This window comes from Lutra lutra, chromosome 12, assembly GCF_902655055.1.
Source record: "Lutra lutra chromosome 12, mLutLut1.2, whole genome shotgun sequence".
Taxonomy (NCBI): Eukaryota; Metazoa; Chordata; class Mammalia; order Carnivora; family Mustelidae; genus Lutra; species Lutra lutra.
Genome location: NC_062289.1, coordinates 86,665,578 through 86,690,197, shown reverse-complemented (window position 1 = coordinate 86,690,197; position 24,620 = coordinate 86,665,578). Strand labels below are relative to the sequence as shown.

Here is a 24,620-nt window from a genome sequence, read left to right as displayed (position 1 = left end):
ACAAGCAGCGGGAGTGGCAGGCAGAGGGAGAGGGAGAAGCAGGCTCCCCACAGAGCAGGGGAAGCCCGATATGGGACTCAATCCCAGGACTCTGGGACCTTGACCTGAGCCAAAGGCAATGGCCGAACCAACTGAGCCACCCAAACGTCCCATTCTTTTTTTTTCTTTTTTAAGATTTTATTTTTTTAATTTGAGAAAGCGTGCATAAGAGAGCACAGGGAAAGGGGCAGAGGGAGAGAGAGAGAGAGAGAGAGAATCCCAAGCAGACTACATATTGAGCGTGGAGCCTGACTTGGAGCTCAATCTCATGACCCTGAGACCATGACCTGAGCTGAAATCAAGAGTGGGATGCTTAATTGACTGAGTCACCCTAGGCACCCCCAAGGAGAAAATTTTTAAATGTTTTAAATAGAAAAATAATTACTCGTTCTTATCACCAGTATTTGGCTCCTGCTTTTGCCTGCCTGGTGTCCTTTCCCTGCTTCATGTTCTGATAATAATACCTAGGGTTTCCTTTGGGAAACGGCTCTCTGTAGCTACTGTCAGGCCACAGAGTTTGGATGGGACTGACCCAGTGCTTGTTTCCAAGGATAGGCACAAGAGCCAGATTCGGCCAACCTGAACAAGGCAGCCTCCTGACCCCAGACGATGGTTCATATTGGGCCTATAAGTCAATCTCAGGAGGTATGCTGGAACATTCACTAAGGTTATAGAGGAAAAAAAGAGTGGAGAGATGGAGGTAGAGAGAGAATGAATGGGTCCTGGTGATATTATTTGGGCCCCTGGATCTAGTCATTCCTGAAAGATTTAAATTATGAAGCCAGTACATTTTATCTCTCCTTTTATTTTCTTAAAGATTTTATTTATTTATTTGAGAGAGAAAGAGAGAGAGAAAGAGACAGTGAGAGTGGGAACACCAGCTGGGGGAGTGGGAGAGGGAGAAGCAGGCTTCCTACAGAGCAGGGAGCCCAATGCGGGGCTCGATCCCAGGACCCTGAGATCATGACCTGAGCCGAAGACAGAGGCTTAACCCACTGCGCCACCCAAGCGCTCCGAGAATTATCATTATTATTATTATTTTTTTTTTTTAGATTTTACTTATTCATTTATTTGACAGAGAGAGAGACAGGGAGTGCAAGCAGGCAGAGAGGCAGGCAGAGGCAGAGAGAGAAGCAGACTCCCCATCAACCAAGCAAGGAGCCCGATGCAGGGCTCGATCCCAGGACCCTGAGATCACGACCTGAGCCAAAGACAGTGGCTTAACCCACTGAGCCACCCAGGCGCTCTGAGAATTATTTTTATTATTATTTTTTTAAGATTTTATTTATTTATTTGACAGAGAGAGATCACAAGTAGGCAGAGAGGCAGGCAGAGAGAGAGGAAGGGAAGCAGGCTTCCTAATGAGCAGAGAGCCCGATGCAGGGCTCTATCCCAGGACCCTGAGATCACGACCTGAGCCAAAGGCAGTGGCTTAACCCACTGAGCCACCCAGGCACTCTGAGAATTATTATTATTATTATTTTTTTAAGATTTTATTTATTTATTTGACAGAGAGAGATCACAAGTAGACGGAGAGGCAGGCAGAGAGAGAGAGAGAGGGAAGCAGGCTTCCTGCTGAGCAGAGAGCCCGATGCGGGACTCGATCCCAGGACCCTGAGATCATGACCTGAGCCGAAGGCAGCGGCTTAACCGACTGAGCCACCCAGGCGCCCCTCTGAGAATTATTATTATTATTATTATTTTTATTTATTTCTTTGACAGACAGAGATCACAAGTAGGCAGAGAGGCAGGCAGAGAAAGAGGAGGAAGCAGGCTCCCTGCCAAGCAGAGAGCCCGATGCGGGACTTGATCCCAGGACCCTGAGATCATGACCTGAGCCAAAGGCAGAGGCTTAACCCACTGAGCCACCCAGGCGCCCCGAGAATTATTATTATTTTTTTTAAAGATTTTATTTATTTATTTGACAGAGAGAGATCACAAGTAGACGGAGAGGCAGGCAGAGAGAGAGAGAGAGAGGGAAGCAGGCTCCCTGCTGAGCAGAGAGCCCGATGTGGGACTCGATCCCAGGACCCTGAGATCATGACCTGAGCCGAAGGCAGCGGCTTAACCCACTGAGCCACCCAGGCGCCCCGAGAATTATTTTTTAAGGAGAGATTCCTCTAACTAGAATTACTAGATCTAGAAGTGTGACTACTCTGAGATTTTTAATAAATTGTGTCATGCTGTTTTCCAAAATTCCCAAAATTGTCCATTTGGCACTTTATAAGCAGATACCATATTATGTTTCATCTTCAAATGCACATTTTATTCCTTTACTAAAATGGAAATTCTCTGCATTCCTGGATTTTTGGAATAGCACCCCTACAATTCCTCAGTACTTCTGGGAATGCTCAGAGAGCGTTTGCAAGCAGGGTGCAGAAAAGCAGAGTGGAGGCTTCATACTTTTAGGGTTTCCCTCCTGTAAATGCACACCTGTTCCTGCATGAACGCATATATAAGTGCTCAAAAATAGCTATAGGTTTTCTCCTCTGATGACCCCCTAAGGCTTCATAATCTTCAGTCACCACTGCTTATAGTACTTGGAGAAGTCAGAGTCCAGGAACTAAAAAATCCCAAGGACAGAGAGTAAACAGTAAGAACAAGAACGGGCCAAGAGACATCACATTTCCTTTCCTACTCTGCAGCACTCCTTCTGCAGAGCATAGGGGGCTGGAAGGGAGAAGGGAGAAGAACGGGAGAAAGGTTTCCAGGAGAATAAGCCCCCACCAGTGAAGCCCATCCAGAATCTTCTAGTTTGGAACTAGGTTTTTCAACCTACTATGTTTAATATTTCCTATTTGCAAAGGGGTTGGGAGGAGGGTGTATTACCTATATTCATTTTATTATGGAAAATTTCAGACATACCTCCATAGAGAGATTCTTATGACAAACTCCCACATGCCCACCGGCCAGTTTCAACAACCATCATCTCATGGCCATACTTGTTTTGGCCTCAGCCCCACTGATATACTGAATATAAGACTAATGGTCTTAAAGTCTTTAAGACTCCAGGGTAAGACTAATGGGTATTTCAGGAACACTCTTTTTCACCCAGAGGTTCCCCCCCAAAAGTCTGGTTTTCTAGAGGTGTAGGTCTAGAAAAGCAAAAACAAACTTCAGAATAAAATTAGGTGACATGTTCTTATTGGAAATAATTTTGGAAATTCACACTTGCACATTTAAATGTGTCTGGGCTCTCTGACGGGGCACTGGGTTGTTAGTTCGGGGCTGAGCTGCAGAGGCTGGGGGGTGAGGACACCCCGGCTCTGAGAAGTTACCTGAACTCCCTCTCTACTGCATGGGTGGATGGAACGAGTGTCCCCGGGGGTTTCCTTTTCAGAACCAGCTGGTGGTTACCGAGCCTGACATAGTAGGTTGGACTGGACTGCCCATGATCAAACCGAAGGAGTTCCAATGGACCTGCAAGTTTGAAAACCAAGAAAATGAAAGCGGTTCTGGAGGACAGAGCTGGGCATTCCTGCTTTCTAATGAATACCACATTTGGGGTGCAGAACATTCTAATTTGGGCTACACCTCCTACTCGGGCACCAGAAATGACTGAGGTCCAGGTGTACCTGTCCCCCGCCCCAGCTCAGGTCCACTACCATGTGGCAAAGGCCACTCCGTTTCTACCACCGTCCTTCTCACTTTGTACAGGTGTCCAATTTTGTCCCTCTGGCCAACTCCCGTTCTGCGAAGAAAAGCTTTTTTGATTCTGTTTATCAGCCACAAGCACAATCATGGCAACCCATCAGGCGAAATGGGATGCTTTAAGCCTGAGGATGAACAGTGCCCTTGTGTGTCCCTCAGCCCATACCCGGCCAAACCACGCCTGACACTGGCATGACGGCTGAAAGGAGCTTCTGCAGGGGCCGACAGCTGAGCCAAAGTGCTTTCACCGGACGTGCTCTCCCATCCCAGTGGGCTGAACTCTGTGGCTCCCTCCCAGAAACATCCTGATGAACCCTCAGCTTCATCATAAGACTGAACTCTGGACATAGACTCCTCTCACGTGATCAGAAGAGCAGGCAATGGAAGTTTGCCTGAGATCATTGGTCTGCTCCGAAAGGGCCCCTTAGCAGTACAAGAGACCCTAAGAACAAACCAATTCCTGGAGAACAGAACTGTGAAGCACAACACAAAATGTCTTTTTCAAGGATTGAATGTATGGAAGTAAGGCTTTATTACCAGGTGGGAATGTCTTCATTCCCTGGGTGGCTCAGCCTTCAGCTCGGGTCATGATCCCAGGGTCCTGGGATCGACCCCTGCATCAGGCTCCCTGCTCTGTGGGAAGCCTTCTTCTCCCTCTCCCACTCTCCCTGCTGTGTTCCCCCTCTTGCTGTGTATCTCTCCATAAAATAAATAAAATCTTTAAAAAAAAAAAAAAAAAAGCCCCTGAGGCAACTAGCTGTTTTTCTGAGGCTGAAATTCAAAGGATGAAAGAAGGCCTTGTCCCATTGCCAACTCAGGGAACTTCTTCTTTTTTTTTTTTTTTTAAAGATTGTATTTATTTATTTGACAGAGAGAGATCACAAGCAGGCAGAGAGGCAGGTAGAGAGAGAGGAGGAAGCAGACTCCCTGCCGATCCTCCCTGCCGATCCTCCCTGCCGAGCAGAGAGCCCGATGTGGGGCTCGATCCCAGGACCCCGAGATCATGACCTGAGCTGAAGGCAGCGGCTTAACCCACTGAGCCACCCAGGCGCCCCACTCAGGGAACTTCTTAAGTCACCTTCACAGAACAGGCTGTTGCCTCAAAACAATTAGACACACTCCAGTGCTCCTGGGCACATACCACTGGCTCCAGGTCCCAGGGGACCCCCGTAACACGCCCCCCCCACACATACTCTCAGGTGGAAGAGGGGGCACGTGACCTTTTGGGGTTAATGCTTTTTCCCAAGCAAGACTGAAAGCTGCTTTCGGATCCACTGAGCCCAACAGCTGTTTACCTCATCACACTGCCTGTCTCCAGCATAATCCACAGGGGTTTCAAAGGGAGAGCCAGACTGAAAGCTGAGCCTTAAGAGAGTCAGCAAAATACAAACATGGAAATACCTGTGCTCTGGGTCCCCAGTAGGTCTTTGAGGTACTTCTCCAAGGAATCTTGTGGAATTTCCACTATTTCTCTCACAGGGCCAGTGTTTGGAATAACCATTCTCATCGTAAAGCCTAAAAGGGTTTCTAATTCCTTTACGGCAGTTTCTGGGTCATCAACCTGGTTTCAAAGAGAATATTGAATATTGACTATCCTGGCCTCCTGCCTATTCTCCAAAAGGGTAGTTTTGTGGTTTTTTTTTAAGATTTTATTTATTTATTTGAGAGAGAGACAGTGTGAGTGAGAGAGAGAGAGAGCATGAGCGGGGGGGAAGGGGCAGAGGAAGAAGGAGAAGCAGATTCCCTGCTGAACAGGGAGCCCGATGTGGAGCTCGACCCCAGGACCCTGGGCATCCTAGGACCTGAACACAGGTGCTTAGCCGACTGAGCCACCCAGGTGCCCTAAAAGGGTAGTTCTTTAGAGGGAGATAGCCAAGAAGTCAGGTGTCTGGGCAAGGGCCTTGGAGGCCAGGATAGTCAGCTAAGGAGGAAGCTGTAGAATGAGCTTCCTCTTCCCATTTAATTCCTAACCACATTAACCGTTCTTCTCCACTGGGAAGAGTGCCAGTTAAGAGTCCCTGATGCTCCCTCACACCAGGAGGCCAGCACACAGCAGCATCCACCCTGTCCCAACCGCCTGTCAGCTTCATAGCAAAAACCCAAACGTCAGGGCGCCTGGGTGGCTCAGTGGGTTAAAGCCTCTGCCTTCGGCTCAGGTCATGATCTCAGGGTCCTGGGATAGAGCCCCACATCAGGCTCTCTGCTCAGCAGGGAGCCTGCTTCCTCCTCTCTCTGCCTGCCTCTCTGCCTACTTGTGATCTCTATCTGTCAAATAAATAAATAAAATATTTAAAAAAAAAAAAAAAAGAAAAAGAAACCCAAACGTCACAAGCCAGTCAGAGACCTCCTCTTGTGGCTTCTCACCCTTCACAGCCATCACCTGGGTGGTCCATGTGGCCTAACCCAGAACAGCATTACTAGGATAGCCTAACTGCCATCCCAAACGTCCTAAGCCTGCCAGCCACGTCCTTGTGTAATTCCTATTTTTCCCCCTAAGATTTTCTTTTTTTTTTTTCTTTGAGAGAGAGAGAGAATGATAGGGGAGAGGGTCAGAGGGGGAAGCGGACTCCCCACTGAGCAGGGAGCCCGATGCGTGGCTCGATCCTGGGACTCCGGGATTATGACCTGAGCTGAAGGCAGTCACTTAACCAAATGAGCCACTCAGGTGCCCCTCCTTGTGTAATTCTTTTCTCAAACTGACTTCTTGGTAGGTGTTTGTCCTCCTTCCCTTTGAAAATGTGAGTGGCTCGTCACATAGATTTCTTAATTAATAAGAAAAATAAGATTACAGCAGCATGGGGGGAAACCACTAAACATAACTATGATTGTCAACAGTCTGCACAGAAATGCTGAGGCTAGAGCCTGTTGCACAGCCGGGGTTCCAAAAAATGGTGACCATTACCTGAATGGTGCGAATGCCAAGGCTGGCAGCAGCTTTTAGGTTTGGTCCAAGGTCGTCAAGAAAAATGGACTCCGATGGCTGCAGGCCGAGCCGCTCCAAGCACAGCTTGTAGATCCTGGGGTCTGGCTTACAGACCCCTTCTAGGCAGGATTCCACGACCTGAGCGAGGGACAGGAGTGAGAGGTGAGGGTCTCTAAAAGGCGGTGCTCCCACATGCGTCCTGCCATAGAGTTTGAAGAGAAATAATACAAGGACAGTTGAGATTTGTTATAACAAGTAACTTAGGAGTGTTATGATGTAAAGTGATGTTGCTTTTTAAAGTTGGACATGGAAATCCTGGATTGCTACCTGGGGGCAAGCTCAGAAAACCAGAGTTCTGCTTCAGACACGTGACCTTTTGCAAACGGTGAGGCCGTGATGGGCCTCTGTGTCCTCATCAGTAACACGGGGATGCGAACGGCTATCTTACCTACTGTAGCAGTCGTTGAGAACTTTATTTTTTTTTATTATATTTTTTAAAGATTTCATTTGTTTATCTGACAGAGAGAGAGAGAGTACAAGCAGGGGGAGCGGCAGGGAAAGGGAGAAACAGGCTCCCTGCTGAGCAGAGAGCCTGATGTGGGGCTCGATCCCAGGACCCTGGGATCATGACCTGAGCCGAAGGCAGAGGTTTTAACCCACTGAGCCACCCAGGCGCCCCTGTTATGTGGGTTTTTACAATAAAAAACTATGTGAAAGCTTTTTAAATTAAAAAAAAAAATAGATGAAAAAAATTCTTAAAGCCAAGACAGATTCCTACAATACTGAAGAGTTCAGTCTCTAATGTTGATAGAGATTTTAGGATTGCTTACACTATCTTTATTCCATGAAACGTGTGTGTGTGTGTGTTTGCATGTGCCTGTGCACATGTGTGTGTGTGTGTATGTATGTATGTATTTAGAGCTTTAGAGAACAAAAACCTAAATCATTGCCCTTGAGGAAATATTTTTAAATTTTTTTATTTTATTTATTTTTTTTAAGATTTTTATTTATTTATTTGACAGAGAGATCACAAGCAGGCAGAGAGGCAGGCAGAGAGAGGGGAGGAAGCAGGCTCCCTGCTGAGCAGAGAGCCCGATTTGGGCTCGATCCCAGGACTCTGAGATCATGACCTGAGCCAAAGGCAGTGGCTTAACCCACTGAGCCACCCAGGCGCCCCAAGGAAATATTTTTAAAACTCCAGGTCTCCTGCTGATCTAAAATATGAAAACCCACCAGAAAAGCTGCTGGAAAGCACATGCCAGAAAGCCTGTGAAGTCTAAATAAACAAGTCCATTTTTTTCAAGAAGCTCAATAGGTCTTTTAAAATTGTAGTTTCACTTGAAGGGCTCAGTGTGAGCCTGACCAGCTTCAGTTGTCCAGATGACGATATCATTCCCATAGCTGCCCTGGATGGAAGGAACTTCTGAAAATAACTGCCATGAGCCCGGACCATGCAGAGAGCTTTGCATGCATTATTCCGTGGGGGGCACACAGCTACCCTACAACCAGAAATTGCTATTCCTGAATTACAGATGAGAAAACTGAGGTTCAGGAGAGCAAGTTTGCAAGCAGCAGAAACAGGACTGAATCTGGCCGAGGTTCGGAGCGCTCACAGGGGAGGGAGCTTGGAAGAGGTCTGTATGTGTACTGCAGGGAAACTAACCATCTAAGCAGGTGGGGAGCCAGGCAAGATGTCCAGGGAGGAGAGGATTCCATGTCTGATGGGCCTTCTACAAGAAGGAAGATGTGGCAGGTGAAAACAGTATGGGTTGGGAAGTTAATTTCTAACCTTCATGCTCTGAATTTCTGCCTGTCCATTTGACTAGATTTCAGGTTCTAAACCAGCACTATCGGATAGAGCCTTCTTCTTTTTTTTTTTTTTTAATTTTAATTTATTTATCTTTTTTTTTAAAGATTTTATTTATTTATTTGACAGACAGAGATCACAAGTAGGCAGAGAGGCAGGCAGAGAGAGAGAAGAAGGGAAGCAGGCTCCCCGCTGAGCAGAGAGCCCGATGTGGGGCTCGATCCCAGGACCCTAGGATCATGACCTGAGCTGAAGGCAGCGGCTTTAACCCACTGAGCCACCCAGGCGCCCCTCAGTGACCTTTTAAATGTCCTCTTTCGTCCTGTTATGTCTAAACCTAATTTAGTCAAGTTAGTCTGGATAAGACAACCCATTCGCTCAAGACCAGCTAAAAGGCAGCATTTAATGATGATTCCTGAAGCAAGGACAGAGTCTCTGTTTTGATTGTTTGGGTCACTTCAAGCTTACCACATCAAACTGTCTCCGGTCCAGGGGCAAAAAGCTTTTCCCATTGGGAAGATAAAAATTATTGCTCAAGACTGCAGTCCGAAGGCCTTTTGCCCGAATTTGAGTTATGGCCTCAGTCATCACTGGGAACTGCTTTGCCACTTGGTCACTGGTCAGCAGAGAGAAAAAGGAGCCCACAGGTACAGAGGTCTTCACCTAAAAGTGGGGAGGGGAGAGGAGAACTGATAATAATTAAGAGTAGGAGGAAGAGCTTATCACCAACAGAGAAAAATATTGCTGCCTAAAGGAATTCTCCTTCGGCCGTTGTGCAGAACTTTGCATACAAGGTTGTAAAAACTGACTTTCAGTGCCAATGGTAAGAGACTGGAGTGATCTCTATCAATATTCCTGATAAATGAATTCTTTATTTTACTCATGGATTGGCAATCTTCAGAAGTATCAACTGCAAAAGTATATGAGGCAGATCTGATTTAATCCTTAATGATCCAGAAGACATGTAATGAAATTGTTTTTTTAATTTATTTATCTGATAGAGAGAAAGAGAGATCACAAGTAGGCAGAAAGGCGGGTAGTGGGAGAGGGGGAAGCAGGCTCCCTGCTGAGCAGAGAGCCCGATGCGGGGCTCCATCCCAGGACCCTGAGACCATGACCTGAGCCGGAGACAGATGTTTATTGCCTGAGCCACCCAGGAGCCCCTGATTCAAAGTTTTTAATATGTTCACAAAATTGTGTGACCATCACCACAATCAATCTTAGACCATTTTCATCACTCTGAAAAGAAACCCCACATACACTGGCAGTCATTCCCCTTCCACCTCCCATACCCCAATACTCTCAGTCCTAGAAAATTAGTAATTTACTTTCTTTTCCTATAGACTTCCCTATTCTGGGCATTTCATATAAATGGAATCATACAATATGTGATCTTTTTTGATCAGCTTCTTTCTTTCGTTTAGCACAATGTTTTACATATATATTTGAAATTGTGGCAAAATAGACCTAATACAACATTTACTATTTTAGCCACTTTAAGTGTCTAGCTGGGTGGCATTAAGTACATTCATTATTGTGCAACCAATACAACCACTGATCCACAGAACTTTGTTCACTATAATTTAAATCATTTTAGTAGGATTACTGTGAAGTCCACACTTGAGTTAATGTAAATAAAGAACTTAGAACCAGGAGCACCTGGGTGGCTCTGTCAGTGAAGTGGCTGCCTTCAGTTCAGGTCATGATCCTGGGGTCCTGGGATCGACCCCCATGTCGGGCTCTTTGCTTGGCAGGGAGCCTGCTTCTCCCTCTCTTTCCCACTAATGCTTGCTCTCACTATCTCTGTCTCTCTCACTCAAATAAATAAATAAAATCTTAAAAAAAAAGAGAGAGAACTTAGAACAATGCATAGTACAGAGAAAAGGGTCACTATTATTACTGCTTTTTAAAATTTTTTTTAAACTTTTTTTTTAAGATTTAATGTATGTATTTGAGAGAGAAGAGAGACAACATGAGTAGGAGGGGCAGAGGCAGAAGGAGAGGGAGAATCTCAAGCAGACCCCATGCTGAGAACGGACCCTGAGATCACGACCTGTGCTGAAACCAAGAGTTGGACGATTAATGGACTGTGCCACCCAGTCACCCCTTATTATTGCTTTAATTAAGCTTTCCGATCAAAGCTGTAATGCAGACAGCTCCTCTTACAGATGAACAAGAATTGATAGAGCTTAGTAAGGAATACTTTTACTTATTCATATCTGTAGCTACAGTTGAGTTTTCCTGGGAATGGAAGAAATACATTAAAAACTTTTACTATAGGGGCACCTTGGTGGCTCAGTGGGTTAAGCCTCTGCCTTCGGCTCAGGTCATGATCTCAGGGTCCTGGGATCGAGCCCCATATCAGGCTCTCTGCTCAGCAGAAGAGCCTGCTTCCCACCCCCGCCTGCCTCTCTGCCTACTTGTGATCTCTGTCTGTCAAATAAATAAATAAAATCTTAAAAAAAAAAACAAGAAACTTTTACTATAAATGGGTGATGGGTGTTAAGGAGGGCACTTGTGATGAACACTGGGTGTTGTATCCAAGTGATGTATCAACTACTCCTGAGACTAATATTACACTGTATGTTAACTAAAATTTAAATAAAATTTTGAAAAAAATCAACCAAACAAAATAAATAAAAACTTGAAATATTTTTAAAAAAACAAAGAAATGAAAAACTTAAAATAGATTATTAGGTTTTTACCTCTTTATCTGCAGTTTAATCAACTTAACGGGTGAGTAGGGCGTCCCCCATTTGGCAAAAAGAATATGTAAATTCAAGTGTTTTTATCACTCACAATTTCAGAGCAAAGTCTCCCAACTTCTTGCAAGAAATCCTCTGTTGTTATCTCTCCCCTCATAAGTTTCATCCAGGGCCCATTCTCGCCACCTGAGATCCAGGCCTTCCGTATAGTTCCAGGAGGGATATGATTTTGTAGTTCCCATTCTATAGGAAGTAAAATATGCAGTAAGTGAAGCACGTGGACCGATGGCCCGGCTTTGGGAAGCCTGGGGGAATTAGCGTCCCCGACCCGAGGCACTGCCATGGTGCCAGGCGGATTCTGCTGGGAATCTGAAGAAATTCAGGAAATGCAAAATCTCAGTGGGAGGCCTCCAAGGCGACAGTGATACTGAGTGAGGGGACACCGCTGCTAAGTGTCAGGTCTTTACCGGCTGCTTGACGGGACTCTGGACACTGCGTTATGTCTTTTCTTCCCAGGTCTCTCATTAGCCAGCTCATTCACACGGGCCTGGCAGGTAGTAAGGGAATAACGTGCATAATAAGCTGGATGTGCCAGAACACGCAAACAAGACTGTCATTTTGTAAACTGTAGTAATCCCGTATGGCAGTGGGGCCGGTGGTACACGGAAACGTTTGCTTGGGGGATGCTGTCTTTGTGGACTAAAGAAGAAAATTTCTTTTTTTTTTTTTTAAGAGTTTATTTATTTATTTGACAGAGAGAGATCACAAGTAGACAGAGAGGCAGGCAGAGAGAGAGGGGGAAGCAGGATCCCCGCTGAGCAAAGAGTGGGTGCAGGGCTCGATCCCAGGACCCTGAGATCATGACCTGAGCCAAAGGCAAGGGCTTTAACCCACTGAGCCACCCAGGAGCCCCTAAAAAAGAAAATTTCTATCCACAAGATGCTCAAGCAGTAACAGATCAGCATTTGTGTACACTGGGGACCTTTAGACAGGGGCTGCTTTTTCTTGTACAAAGTTGTTTTTTCTTTCTAAAATATAGCTGCTATGGGGCAAAAATACATAAAGCAGGGTGCCTAGGTGGATCAGTTGATTAAGCAACTGCCTTTGGCTCAGGTCATGATCCGGGAGTCCCGGGATCTAATCCCACATCGGGTTCCCTGCTCAGTGGGTAGCCTGCTTCTCCCTCTCCTCCCTGCTCCTGCCACCTCTCACTATCTCTGTCTCTTTCTCTCCAACAAATTAAAAAAAAAAAACTTAAAAGATATATAAAACAATCATAATTATTTCCAAGACATAATATGCTTTACACATTTTTTTGTTTTGATAAAATAAGGCCTGTGCACTGAAAATATCTCACCATAGAAAGTATAAAATAAGAAAGTAAAATGATATCTCATTCTTCAGAAATAATGTTACTAATCTGATCTATATCTTTCGAGAACAGGAAGACTTTTTTTTTTTTTTTTGAGAGAGAACATGTATGCAGGAGAGTGGGGAGGGGCTAAGGGGGAGAGGGAAAAAGAATCTTTTTTCTTTTTAAGATTTTTATTTATTTATTTGGCAGATAGAGATCACAAGTAGGCAGAGAGGCAGGCAGAGAGAGAGGAGGAAGCAGGCTCCCTGCTGAGCAGAGAGCCTGATGTGGGGCTCGATCCCAGGACCCTGGGACCATGACCAGAGCCGAAAGCAGAGGCTTTAACCCACTGAGCCACCCCGGGGCCCCGGGAGAAAGAATCTTAAGCTGACTCGACCCTGAGCCCAATGAGTGGCTCAGTCCTACCACAGCGGGATCATGACCTGAGCCAAAACCAAGAGTCGATGCTTAACTGACTGAGCCTCCAAGGTGCCCCGAGAATAGCAAAGCGTTTAAAGCTCAATCCAAATAATCCTACTTGTTTAATTTGAGAACTAAAGTGTGTCACATTTTTTATGGTCTGAGAATTGGCAAGTACATAAGGGAGCTGGCACTCTCATATACTGTTGATGGGAGTGGGAACAAGCACAACCTCTATGGAAAGCAAAATTTTAAATGTATATCCAATGTAGTAATCCTACTTTCTAGGAATCTCTCCCACAGATAGATCTATAAAAGTCAGCAAAGAATATGTACAAGGCTGCACAGAACTACTTGTAATAAAAAGAATCAGAGGGCGCCTGGGTGGCTCAGGTGGTTAAGCGTCTGCCTTCGGCTCAGGTCATGATGCTGGAGTCTCTCGGGATCAAGTCTTCGGATCAAGTCCCGAGTCTCTCTGCCCCTCCCTGCACTTGTTTTTTCTCTCTCTCAAATAAAGAAAAAATATATATATTTTTTAAGATTTTTAAAAAAATTTATTTGACAGACATCACAAGTAGGCAGAGAGGCAGGCAGAGAGAGAGGAGGAAGCAGGCTCCCTGCTAAGCAGAGAGCCCAATGTGGGGCTCGATCCCAGGACCCTGAGATCATGACCTGAGCCAAAGGCAGAGGCTTAACCCTCTGAGCCACCCAGGCACCCCAAGAAATAAAATCTTAAGGAAAAAGAAAGAGAACCAGAAACTTAAATGTATATTAATAAATGGCTTGTTAAATCACCTATGGTACATCCATATAACGGACTACCACACAGATGTATAAACTAAAGCAAGGATTTGCAAACTTGTAATTTGAAGCAAGGATGGCCTGGGAACCAACTCTGTCTCCCATCTGTTTTTGTAAGTAAGGTTTTATTAGAACACAACCACACTCATTCATTTACTGCTGTCACTGTTTTCTTGCCACAACAGCAAAACAGAACAGCTGTGGTATGGCTTGCAAAGCCTACTTAGCCCTTTATAGAAAAACTTTGCTAACCAAAACACACCTTGGTAGAGGTTACACTGACACGCTAGCCAGGGACATTCTACCCAGGGAGGAGGTCAGAGAAGGCTTCCCAGAAGCGAAGTCTTAAAATCAATACTAATAATCACCACAAGATGCAGTGAGTGCACAAGACTCCAGGCACTGAGCCAGTAATACAGTGCCTAACTTACCATCAAAAGTACCGGTAGGATTTGAACAGGTAGACAGGACGGGGAAGGGCAGCTGCCAGCAGAGGGGAGAGAACTTGCAAAGACACAGGAGTGTAAATGTGTTTGGCAAGTTTAGAGAACATCAAGTCAGCCCATGGCAGCTGAAATGTGGGCGATGCTGCAACACAAGGACGGGAGGGCTAATTTGCAAGAGGCCTTCGGATACCAAGTGAAAGCTTCTGGACTTCTTCTAAGGGACAAAGCACAGGCACTCAAGGATTTGAAGCAAGGAAGGGAGGGGATAAGATCTGTATTTCAGAAAGGTAATTCTGGGGGCTGTGTGGAAGGTAGCACAAAACCCAGAGTGCGGGCGCCTGGGTGGCTCAGTGGTTGAATCCTCTGCCTTCGGCTCGGGTCATGATCTCGGGGTCCTGGGATCGAGTCCCGCATCGGGCTCTCTGCTTGGCGGGGAGCCTGCCTCCTCCTCTCTCTCTATGCCTGCCTCTCTGCCTACTTGTGATCTGTCTGTCAAATAAATGAAAAAAAAAAAAATCTTTAAAAAAAACCAGAGTGCTGGGGGGCGGGGGGGCAGAGACTGACGGCTTAGGGGGCTCATGTGATGGTGCCGGTGGGGGAAGATAGGGAGCTAACCCTGGGCCGAGGCAGACGGAGTGGAGAGAAGTGAATAGGTTCTCCAGATACTCTGGATAAAGTTAAGAAAACTTTCAGTTTCGTCCAGTGATCTTTGTCAAAAGGAGACTCGGCTGCTGGTCAAGGAGGCAGGTTTGTGGCGGGGGCAGTAGGATGGCTGTTGGGAAGGTGGGAACTGCCCTACTGTAAATCCCAGTGGAATATGAGCAGAGGAATAGAAAGGCTGAGGGGCCCAGCTGCAGTTGGAGGTCAAAAACTGCTGAGTCCGCTTGCTTATTAGCTGGGTCATGTGAGAAGGGAAACCTTCCTGAAATGAAGCCAGGAGGCCAGAAGGGGGAGCTCTCACGCCCTTCCGAGTCCCGTCAGTTACAGAACCCAACAGAACAATCTCCAAAGGGAAAGGATCATCACTTCCTGGCCTCAGCAGGAGAAAGATGTTGCTTAACTCACTACCCCGGCACCTCAGCTGATGAGAAATCATCGTCGCCCTGAACTCCTGCCTTTCTCCAGTGGACGTTTGTTCAAAACAAGCCCTCCCAGTTTCCTCCTCTTTCTCCACAAAATAATGTTCCTCTCCTTTGTGGGACTAGCCTGTGGTGTTGGCCATAGCTTGCTTGTCCCAAACTGCAATTCTCTTGCTATTCCCAAACAAACTCATTTTTTTTTTTAAAGATTTTTTTTATTTATTTATTTGACAGAGAGAGAGCACAAGCAGGCAGAGAGGCAGGCAGAGAGAGAGAGGGAGAAGCAGGCTTCCCGCCGAGGAGAGAGCCCGATGCGGGGCTCGATCCCAGGACCCTGAGATCACGACCCGAGCCGAAGGCAGCGGCCCAACCCACTGAGCCACCCAGGCGCCCCCAAACTCATTTTTTTTAAAGATTTTATTTATTTGGGGCGCCTGGGTGGCTCAGTGGTTGAATCCTCTGCCTTCGGCTTGGGTCATGATCTCGGGGTCCTGGGATCGAGCCCCGCATCGGGCTCTCTGCTCAGCGGGAGGCCTGCTTCTCTTCCTCTCTCTCTCTCTCTCTGCCTGCCTCTCTGCCTACTTGTGATCTCTGTCTGTCAAATAAATAAATAAAATCTTTAAAAAAAAGATTTTATTTATTTGACAAGCAGAGATCACAAGTAGGCAGAGAGGCAGGCAGAGAGAAAGAGGGGGAAGCAGGCCCCCTGCTGAGCAGAGAGCCCGATGCGGGGCTCGATCCCAGGACCCCGAGATCATGACCTGAGCCAAAGGCAGTGGCTTTAACCCACTGAGCCACCCAGGCACCCCCAAACTCATTTTTGCTGGTAAAATAACTGCTTCATGTTTAAGGTCAATAGGAAATATTTACTCAGGGGCATGTAAAACCTGTACTTGGATTCACTTAGCATGGAAAACTGCCCTACCAGCCACCATAGTAGGTCAGTTCTTCGGCCTTTTTCCCTTCCTGCTGGCTGGAATGAGAACGTGATGGCAGGAGGTGAAGCAGCGAAGACAGGCCATGAGGTGACATGGAAATGAAGAGCTGCCCAAACGTTCCTCTCAGCCTCCCCTTACACACTTCATTCCCCCTGAGCCGACCCTAGTTTCCAAAAGTGAAACAGAATGAAGAGCTTACCTGCCGCCACTCTCCCTGGAGAAGGAATGAGAACTCCACTCATGTCAAAAATCACTGCTCTGTAGGTGCCGCCTTCAGAATGTGCCCATCGCCTGGCTCGCTGGAGCCTCCGCTGGATGTGTTTCGGGAAGGTTGCCCTCCAAGCCCACTGGAGATGTGAGGACCGGAAGAGCTGCCTTATGTTCATGTTGAGCCCAAGGCTGCACGAGAAGAAGACACAGGGCACAGCTTGCTTTCCCTGCCTCCAATCCAGACCTCCATCCGGGGGCTTAGGAGTGCCAACTGGACATCTCCACTGATCTCCCGCAAACACTTCAAACAACCACTAGAATTGAGCCCTCCCGGACTACTCTGTTTTCTAGGCTCCTTAGCCCAGTAAAAGGTTCCACCATTCAGCTAGCTGCTCAAGCTAGAAAACTGGGATTCGCTCCTGACTTCTCTCAGTCCCCCACTCGGCCACCTCAATTCCATTGTTCTGTGTCGTTGTCTTCCTTCTGAAAATCGCCATCTACCTCTCTCCACTTACTATCCACAGATGATCTTGCCCATAGATCGTTGCAACAAGCCTCTTAATGGGTTCCCTTGCCTCTTCTCAAACTCTTCGTTCTTTCTCCACTCTTCAAGCAGAGTTGAGTGTGCCTTCAAAACTGCAAATTTGGCCACATCTTATTCCCATTTAGAACTTTCTCTTTTTTAAAATTTTTTTGAAGATTTTATTTATTTACTTATTTGACAGACAGAGATCACAAGTAGGCAGAGAGGCAGGCAGAGAGAGAGGGGGAAGCAGGTTCCCCGCTGAGCAGAAAGCCTGATGCGGGGCTCGATCCCAGGACCCTGAGATCATGACCTGAGCTGAAGACAGAGGCTTTAACCCACTGAGCCACCCAGGTGCCCCCCCATTTAGAACTTTCAATGTCTCCCCACTGCCCTCAAGATAAACTCTCAGTTCCTTAACCTGCCCCAAGAGGCCCTTTAAGATCTGCCCCCATCCTTGGTAGCAACTCTCCCTCTTTTTTTCACTTTAATCTGGATGATGTGGACATGCAAGTGTCCTTTAGGTTGTAATTTGCCTGTCACTTCCTTCATGAAACCCCCTCTGGCTACCAGAAAAGACAGATGAGAAGCCTTTCCTGTATACTCCCAGAATGCCTGGTACTGACCTCCTCCTAGTACTGACGGTGCCTCCAATCACACCAACAGGCTCCTAACTGTTCCGCATTTGTCTCTTTTCTAAACACACTTTCAATAGGTAAAAAAAAAACACAAAAAACGAGCAAACAAAAAAAACCTATACACACACAACACACACACACATGTATATAGACACATATCTATATATGGGGATAGAGATAAACCAAATGTGGCAGGATTTTTAGTCAATCTAGGTGAAGGGCATACGATTGAGAGTATGTAAGAGATCATTCGTTGTACGTTTTTTCAACTCTTCTCTATGTCTGAAATAAAAAGCTGGGGTGAAAAAAAAATGATGAAAGCAAATTCTATTTGCAGTCAGTTCCACACGAAAATCTTTGCTTTTCTATAGCTTCAAACTTACTAAAAATCAGGTTTGAACAAAATAGTATGGGAAGACAGCCTGTAAGTTTACAGGAGTCACTTCGGTGAGGCCATCAGGGTTCAATAAACCATAGAAAACTCTAAGGAAACCGTTCTCAAGCAGTAAATCTTCAAGATGATACTATTTTTTTCATTTAATTGGAAATTTGCAGAATGGGGGGGGTAGGTTTTGAAATGAAAAACTCAAAGGTTGATTTGCATTTTCAGTTTTACTTATGTTCCCATGCCAAGGCCAGAGTTTATGATGAAAGGAGTTTATTTATAGGCTCATAAAAGCGTCAAAAACTTTGTGTCAGGGCTTAATGGCGACAAAAGGCGTCTCTGGGGCCTGAAGGGCTGACTTGCATCTCCACAGAGGGTACTAATGGATGAGTGGGCAATGCTCCCATGACCAGCTTGGTTATTCCTTCCAACTAGAGATGACGGTTCTGTTCTAGCCACTTCCCAACACTCTCTTCAGAGTGGCCCAAACCCTGATCTCTCCCACCTCCAGGCTTTGGTACCTGCGCACTGACCATGACGGCTTTCCCCGCTTCATCTGGTTGTACATTTCCACTCGTTTTTATATCACAGCCTCAGCTTTATCTTTATCTCCTCTGCAGAGGCTTTTTAAAATTTATTATTATTTTTAAAGATTTTATTTATTTGTTTGACACAGAGAGAGATCACAAGTAGGCAGAGAGGCAGGCAGAGAGAGAGGGGGAAGCAGGCTTCCCGCTGAGCAGAGAGCCCAATGCGGGGCTTGATCCCAGAACCCTGAGATCATGACCTGTGCCGAAGGCAGAGGCTTAACCCACTGAGCCACCCAGGCGCCCGTAAAATTTATTATTTTTTTAAGTAGGCTCCACACCCAATGTGGGGCTCGAACTCAAGAGTCTCATGTTCTGCTGACTGAGCCAGCCAGGCACCCTGAGGATTTTTCTTCCCCAGGCAGCCTCTAGTACTACTTTTTTTTTCTCCCCTTAAACTCCTATTGTTTCTTCTCCAACTAGAGCATTTACTCCATGACACAGTAACTGTTTGCATGCTCATCTGCTCCTATCGTTGTAATCTCCTTAAAGCAAGGCCCATCTTGTCTTTTCATCTTTGTATATATTTCATTTTTGTATATACCCATCCCCCTGGGGCCCAGCACTGTATCTAGACACACAGCAGGTGTTCAGTATAAATGAGCTGGAAGGATGAATTACACTGGATGAATGAGAAAATAGGGAAGGCAGCGGGACAGGTTTAGTTGTTGATTGCCACAAAGAACGGTAACAAGCCCAACTTGCCCGTTACTAGTCAACTATTCTCTGGAACTAGCGTCTTCCTTCTGTACCATTCTGATTTTCAGAATGAGATTAGTATGATAATGTAGCCTTACTACTTAATTCATGCTTTTATAAATATGCACACTGTGTGTTGTCACATATTAAGAAGATCGTTCAGTAAAGAGGTTGAATGTGGCTCTGGAATCAGACTGCCTGGGTTTGAATTCTAGGTTTGCCACTTACTGTGAGATCCTGAGCAAGTTTCCCCGAGACTCAGGTTCCTCCTCCCTCTGTAAATGGGAATAATTATACACCAATCTCATAAAGTTGTTACTATTACATGAGATAAAGTATGTAAAGCACGCAAGTTAGTAGCTGGCACACTATTAAATGTTAGTACTCCTGGGGCTCCTGGTGGCTTAGCTGGTTTAGCATTTGACTCTTGATCTCAGCTCAGGTCATGAGCTCAAGGTTGTGAAATCAAGCCCTGCGTGGGGCTCTGCTGCTGGTCATGGAGGCTGCTTAAGATTCTGTCTCTCTGTAAGACTATTAATCTCACAAAACAGAGGGTTGGGGGTGGGAGGGAGAGGGTGGTTGGGTTATGGACATTGGGGAAGGTATGTGCTATGGTGAGTGCTGTGAAGTGTGTAAACCTGGCGATTCACAGACCTGTACCCCTGGGGCTAATAATACATTATGTGTTAATAAAAAATCAAAAATTAAAAAAAAAACACATTAAAAAAAAAACACTAAAAAGGGGCACCTGGGTGGCTCAGTGGGTTAAAGCCTCTGCCTTCGGCTCAGGTCATGATCCCAGGGTCCTGGGATCGAGCCCCGCATCGGACTCTCTGTTCAGCAGGGAGCCTGCTTCCTCCTCTCTCTCTCTGCCTGCCTCTCTGCCTACTTGTGATCTCTGTCTGTCAAATAAAATAAATAAAAATCTTAAAAAAAAAAACACTAAAAAGAAAAAGATTGTCTCTCGCTCTCCCTCTTCTCCCCACCCCCTTCCCTAAAGAAAAGAAAAATCTTATCTACTACTGTAGTATACTATAAAAGGTTCATGAGGTCTCACATGTTATATGCATATACTATGTGAATATGGCATATGAATTTTCACAGCCATTGTCAACAAGGTGTGATTTTGGTCCCAAGGGGTCAATTGGCAATATTGGGGTCCATTTTTGGTTGTGACCATTTGGGGGGTGCTACTGGTATCTAGTGGGCCAGACCAGGGATGCCATTAAATATCCTATAAAGTATAGGACACACACCCCAAAGAATTATTGGGACCCAAAATGTTAATAGCGCAAAGACTGAGAAACCCTTATCTAAACAGTGGGTATTGATTGAAACATATTTCGTAAGATGCAGTCACACACATAGCATGGGTTAATGTTATATGTGTATGTAGTCCATGGACCCACACGTGTCCAGGATGTGCTGCGACACATCTTAGAAATCCTTATAGCATATGCTTAGAATAGCATCCTGTCATATGTGCGTTTAGGTATTGATTGTGGCTTCCAGTATCTATATGCTGCTGAAAGCAGTCTGACATACTGGAAAGAAAGCTGACTCTAAGAAAAAGCGATATATGTGGAGCCACAGGCTCTATTTCATGCAATGACTGTAGATTATCGAATTTTATGTCAAAACCTAGTTCAAGGTCATACAACCGATCAAGGTCGACTCCATTTGAGCAGGATTATGTTTATCACGAAAATATCCCCACCACCCCAGCAGTAGTTAGGTTCTCAGTAAACATTTGTGTTATGGGGCGGGGAGCAGGACCCAGATCTAACTCCCAACACCGTGCGCCAAATCAGCCCACCGCCCTATCTCGGTAGAGTCGGAAACTCGGCAATCGAGTCCCTATTCCTCAAGGGCCTTCAGAGAGGCGGATACCCCTCTTTGCACGTCTCTGAGCTTTGGTGTACCTATGTGTAAAGTGTGGCTAACACAAAGCAAGCCCTCCAGCGCTACAGCTAGGGGTCCGACACAACAAAGGGGCAAGAGCTCGCCCCAGGTCACGGTTCCTCCTCCAATTCGGGGACCTCGCGGACCCGGGGACCCCTCACCATCGGGAGGCAGCTAGAGGGTAAGACCTCTCAAAGAGGTAAACTCGAGCCTGGGCGCAAACCGACGAATCGCCCTAACCGGGCACCCAACTCCCGAACCTTCCTAATCCTCCTCCTCCTCCCAGACCTCCTCAAGACCCCGTCAGGAGAACGCAGACTCACCTCCGCGCCGTTACGCCAGTCACGTGGCGACCACCCTAGCCAATCGGGGCGGGCGCTGCTGCGCGCACGCGCATCCTCGCGGGTCGGCGACGGCGGCCGGGAGGCGGAAGTGAGGGTGGTTGTGGCTCGGAGGGTAGCGCGCGGAACTGCTGCTACTGAGGCAGTGGCGGCGGCGCTGAGGCGGTGGCACCGCTGCCGACCCTGGGCCGCTCGGCCTCTCAGCTCGCCTCCCAGCGTCGCCTGAGCCCGCCGGGGCCCGTGCCGGCCTGCGCCTGCCCTATGAGTGTGTCACTGGTTGTCATCCGACTGGAGCTTGCGGAACACTCGCCCGTCCCCGCCGGCTTCGGCTTCAGCGCCGCCGGTGAGTCCCGCGGCCTCGCAGCCTTCCGTCTAGTCCCGCTCCTGGGCCCGAGAGGCTCGCCCTTCCAAAGTACCCGCCCGGGGAAAGGCGGCGGCGAGGGCATTTGTGTCAGGAAGAAGCCGGGAGGTACTTGAGATCCGTCTCATTCCATCCATCCTAAATAGGCCTCTCGGATGTCATCTCTGGGAAGCCCTCCCGGCCCCTCCCTCCTGGTGCCTTCCCACGGGCACTCTGTTTATACCTGGCGCGTCGCCCTCTCCACCCAGGGTTGGAGTCAAGTTGTGTAAGTCGCTCTCCTCCAGGCTTTGTGAAGGCAGAAACTGGATCCCAGAGATGGTGACGGTTCGTGGTTTAATTAAATCGTTCCTCTTTGGGAGAATTTCTATTTAGGCGCCCTGCAACTACAGTAGTGACTGTAGCTAAAGTCTGTACACTTCCTGTGTCGCAGCACTGGACTAAACACCTTGTGTGCATTGTCGTCTTTCATTATCTTCACACTAGCCCTGTTAGGTAAATGTACGTGCTTTTTACAGATTGAGAAACCGAAGCCCAGTGATTAAATGACTTGCCCATAATTGTGTCCAAAGTGGCGAAACTGGGATTCTAACTCAGAGCGGAAGAGAGTCTGTAGAGTCTGAGCTGTTCATTACCAGCCACGCAGCCCCCTTCCTGGGGAATGCAGCTGTGACTGTGTTGCTTGGACCTTAAGCAATTTCCTAACAATAACATTTATTCAAGAAGTAATTACCAAATGCTCACTCTCTGCTAGGACTTCAGTTGTTTGCAGAATCACACATGGTCCCCGCTTTAATGGCACCACCAGCTCAAATGAGGTAGACAGATGAATTAAATAATTACAGAATGAATGTGGAATTACATCCATGAAAAGCTGTGAAGGAAAAAAAAAGTTTGGAAAGCTATCACAAGAGGATCTTTTTGGTTTGTGAGGTAGCCTGGCGCAGGTAGAGAGGGTGTCCTCAGAAACTCCCCTGAGTGTGTGAATTTTGGAGCTGCAAATTAAAAATTGAATATGACTTTTAAAAAAATTTTATTTTATTTTATTTATTTGACAGAGATCACAGGTAGGCAGAGAGGCAGGCAGAGAGAGAGGAAGGGAAGCAGGCTTCCTGCTGAGCAGAGAGCCCAATGCGGGGCTCGATCCCAGGACCCTGGGATCATGACCTGAGCCGAAGGCAGAGGCTTTAACCCACTGAGCCACCCAGGCACCCCTAAAAATTGAATATGACTTTAATGGGTTACAAGCACCTTTCAAGTACAAGTGATCTCTAAGTTGTGAAAGTCAGCTAAATTGACATTAGGCACGTATACACTTCTACACAGGCCACTCATTGATTCACTGATTCAACAAAACTTCAAAGACCTTCCGTGGTGTGCTAGGCGCTGTGGTGTAAGTGCTGGGGATAATACAGTGGTGGGCAAAACAGGCCTGGTTCCTGCTCTCGTAGAACTTATAGTAAGAGTATTTCAATCAAGTCTCCAAATTCCTTTTCCATTTTTATGTGATCACAGATTTTCATGGTATGATTCATGGCCTGAGACTAATCCAGGGTTTTTAAGAAGACTGCTGCTAAAGGTTTTTCACATTTTTATTTATGGACTTAAGACCTTCATTTGGTGCTCAACACAGTTTCACTTTACTAGAGATTACTTAAAATGTTGGTTCATTGGGGCGCCTGGGTGGCTCAGTGGGTTAAGCCTCTGCCTTCGGCTCAGGTCATGATCTCAGGGTCCTGGGATCGAGCCCTGCATCGGGCTCTCTGCTCAGCAGGGAGCCTCCTTCCCCCCTCTCTCTCTGCCTGCCTCTCTGCCTATTTGTGATCTCTCTTTGTCAAATAAAAAAAAAATTAAAAAAATAATCTTTAAAAAAAAATGTTGGTTCATTGTTGACATTACTGCTGAACCTTCTTTAAAGCTCTTATTTTCATTGATTTGCTTTAAAGTGCATGATTTCACTAAAACAACCCCACATTTCTGAATTTATTGCACTGGGTGTTTATTACTGGGTACTGAGGAGCCCCAGAGGTGAGTGAGAGATGCAAAAGTACCTTATTATCTTGGAGGAGGGCAGCAGAGAGAAAAGGGAAGCTTATCGATGGATACATTGAAAGTGAAGAAGAGCTTGTTTTATTATCAGATATTAATCATTCATGTGTTCCTTAGCCGGGGAAATGTCTGATGAGGAGATCAAAAAGAAGACACTAGCTTCAGCCGTAGCCTCTTTAGAAGGGAAGTCACCAGGGGAGAAAGCAGCAATCATACATCAGCACCTTGGCCGTCGAGAAATGACAGATATGATCATTGAGACCATGAAGTCCAATCCAGGTATGCTTTCTAAAACCCCAGACTTGTGTAACGTAAGTCCCTGGTTGCCTGTCTTATACATGTTATTCCATGAACCCATGATTTTGACCTCTAGTGTACTTTTATCTTTCACTACCTGTGTGCCTTACATCAGATTGTGAGGCCACATTTCAGCATCTCCAGATATTTCTCCTAAATTAATACTAACTAGGCGGGTTGACAGCTTTATTCAGTGAGGAGAGCTTCTTGCCATCTAGGTTAGTGGCAGATCACCACTGAATCCTGATAAGCATGTTGTGTCTCTCCCCTCACCCTGTACACACACTGCCCGCTCACTCCAATCCAGAGACTGGCTGTGTACTGTATCTCCAGTGTGGAAGTGAACAGAGCTGGTAGATGTGATTTTCCAAATTAATAGCCCTGGATATCCCATTTAGGAGCACATGATGGAAGACATCTGTTTTTATTATGGTACAGCCAAATGTAAGAGCCATCCTTAAGTTTCTG

General features: G+C 46.4%; 2 protein-coding genes across 4 annotated transcripts in view; one reads left to right on the top strand and one right to left on the bottom strand.

Moving 5' to 3' along the window:
• ACAD10 (acyl-CoA dehydrogenase family member 10) overlaps positions 1 to 16,909 on the bottom strand; it is a 33,012-nt gene extending 16,103 nt beyond the window's left edge. The window contains exons 1-7 of the mRNA XM_047696639.1: positions 16,889 to 16,909; positions 16,363 to 16,562; positions 11,220 to 11,368; positions 8,889 to 9,083; positions 6,593 to 6,751; positions 5,092 to 5,251; positions 3,318 to 3,459 (exon numbers count right to left, since the gene is read on the bottom strand). Coding sequence (XP_047552595.1) covers positions 3,318 to 3,459; positions 5,092 to 5,251; positions 6,593 to 6,751; positions 8,889 to 9,083; positions 11,220 to 11,368; positions 16,363 to 16,549 — 992 coding nt within the window. The 5' untranslated portion in view covers positions 16,550 to 16,562; positions 16,889 to 16,909. The remainder of the gene's footprint in view (positions 1 to 3,317; positions 3,460 to 5,091; positions 5,252 to 6,592; positions 6,752 to 8,888; positions 9,084 to 11,219; positions 11,369 to 16,362; positions 16,563 to 16,888) is intronic.
• A 4,608-nt stretch (positions 16,910 to 21,517) lies between these two features.
• The window catches only part of BRAP (BRCA1 associated protein), a 30,840-nt gene continuing 27,737 nt past the window's right edge, over positions 21,518 to 24,620 (top strand). The window contains exons 1-2 of one of the 3 annotated variants that reach the window (XM_047696641.1): positions 21,518 to 21,791; positions 23,973 to 24,134. In XM_047696641.1, coding sequence (XP_047552597.1) covers positions 21,710 to 21,791; positions 23,973 to 24,134 — 244 coding nt within the window. In that variant the 5' untranslated portion in view covers positions 21,518 to 21,709. Of the gene's footprint in view, positions 21,792 to 21,829; positions 22,302 to 23,972; positions 24,135 to 24,620 lie in introns of those variants that run through there. The other 2 variants (XM_047696640.1, XM_047696642.1) reach the window with 2 other exon arrangements.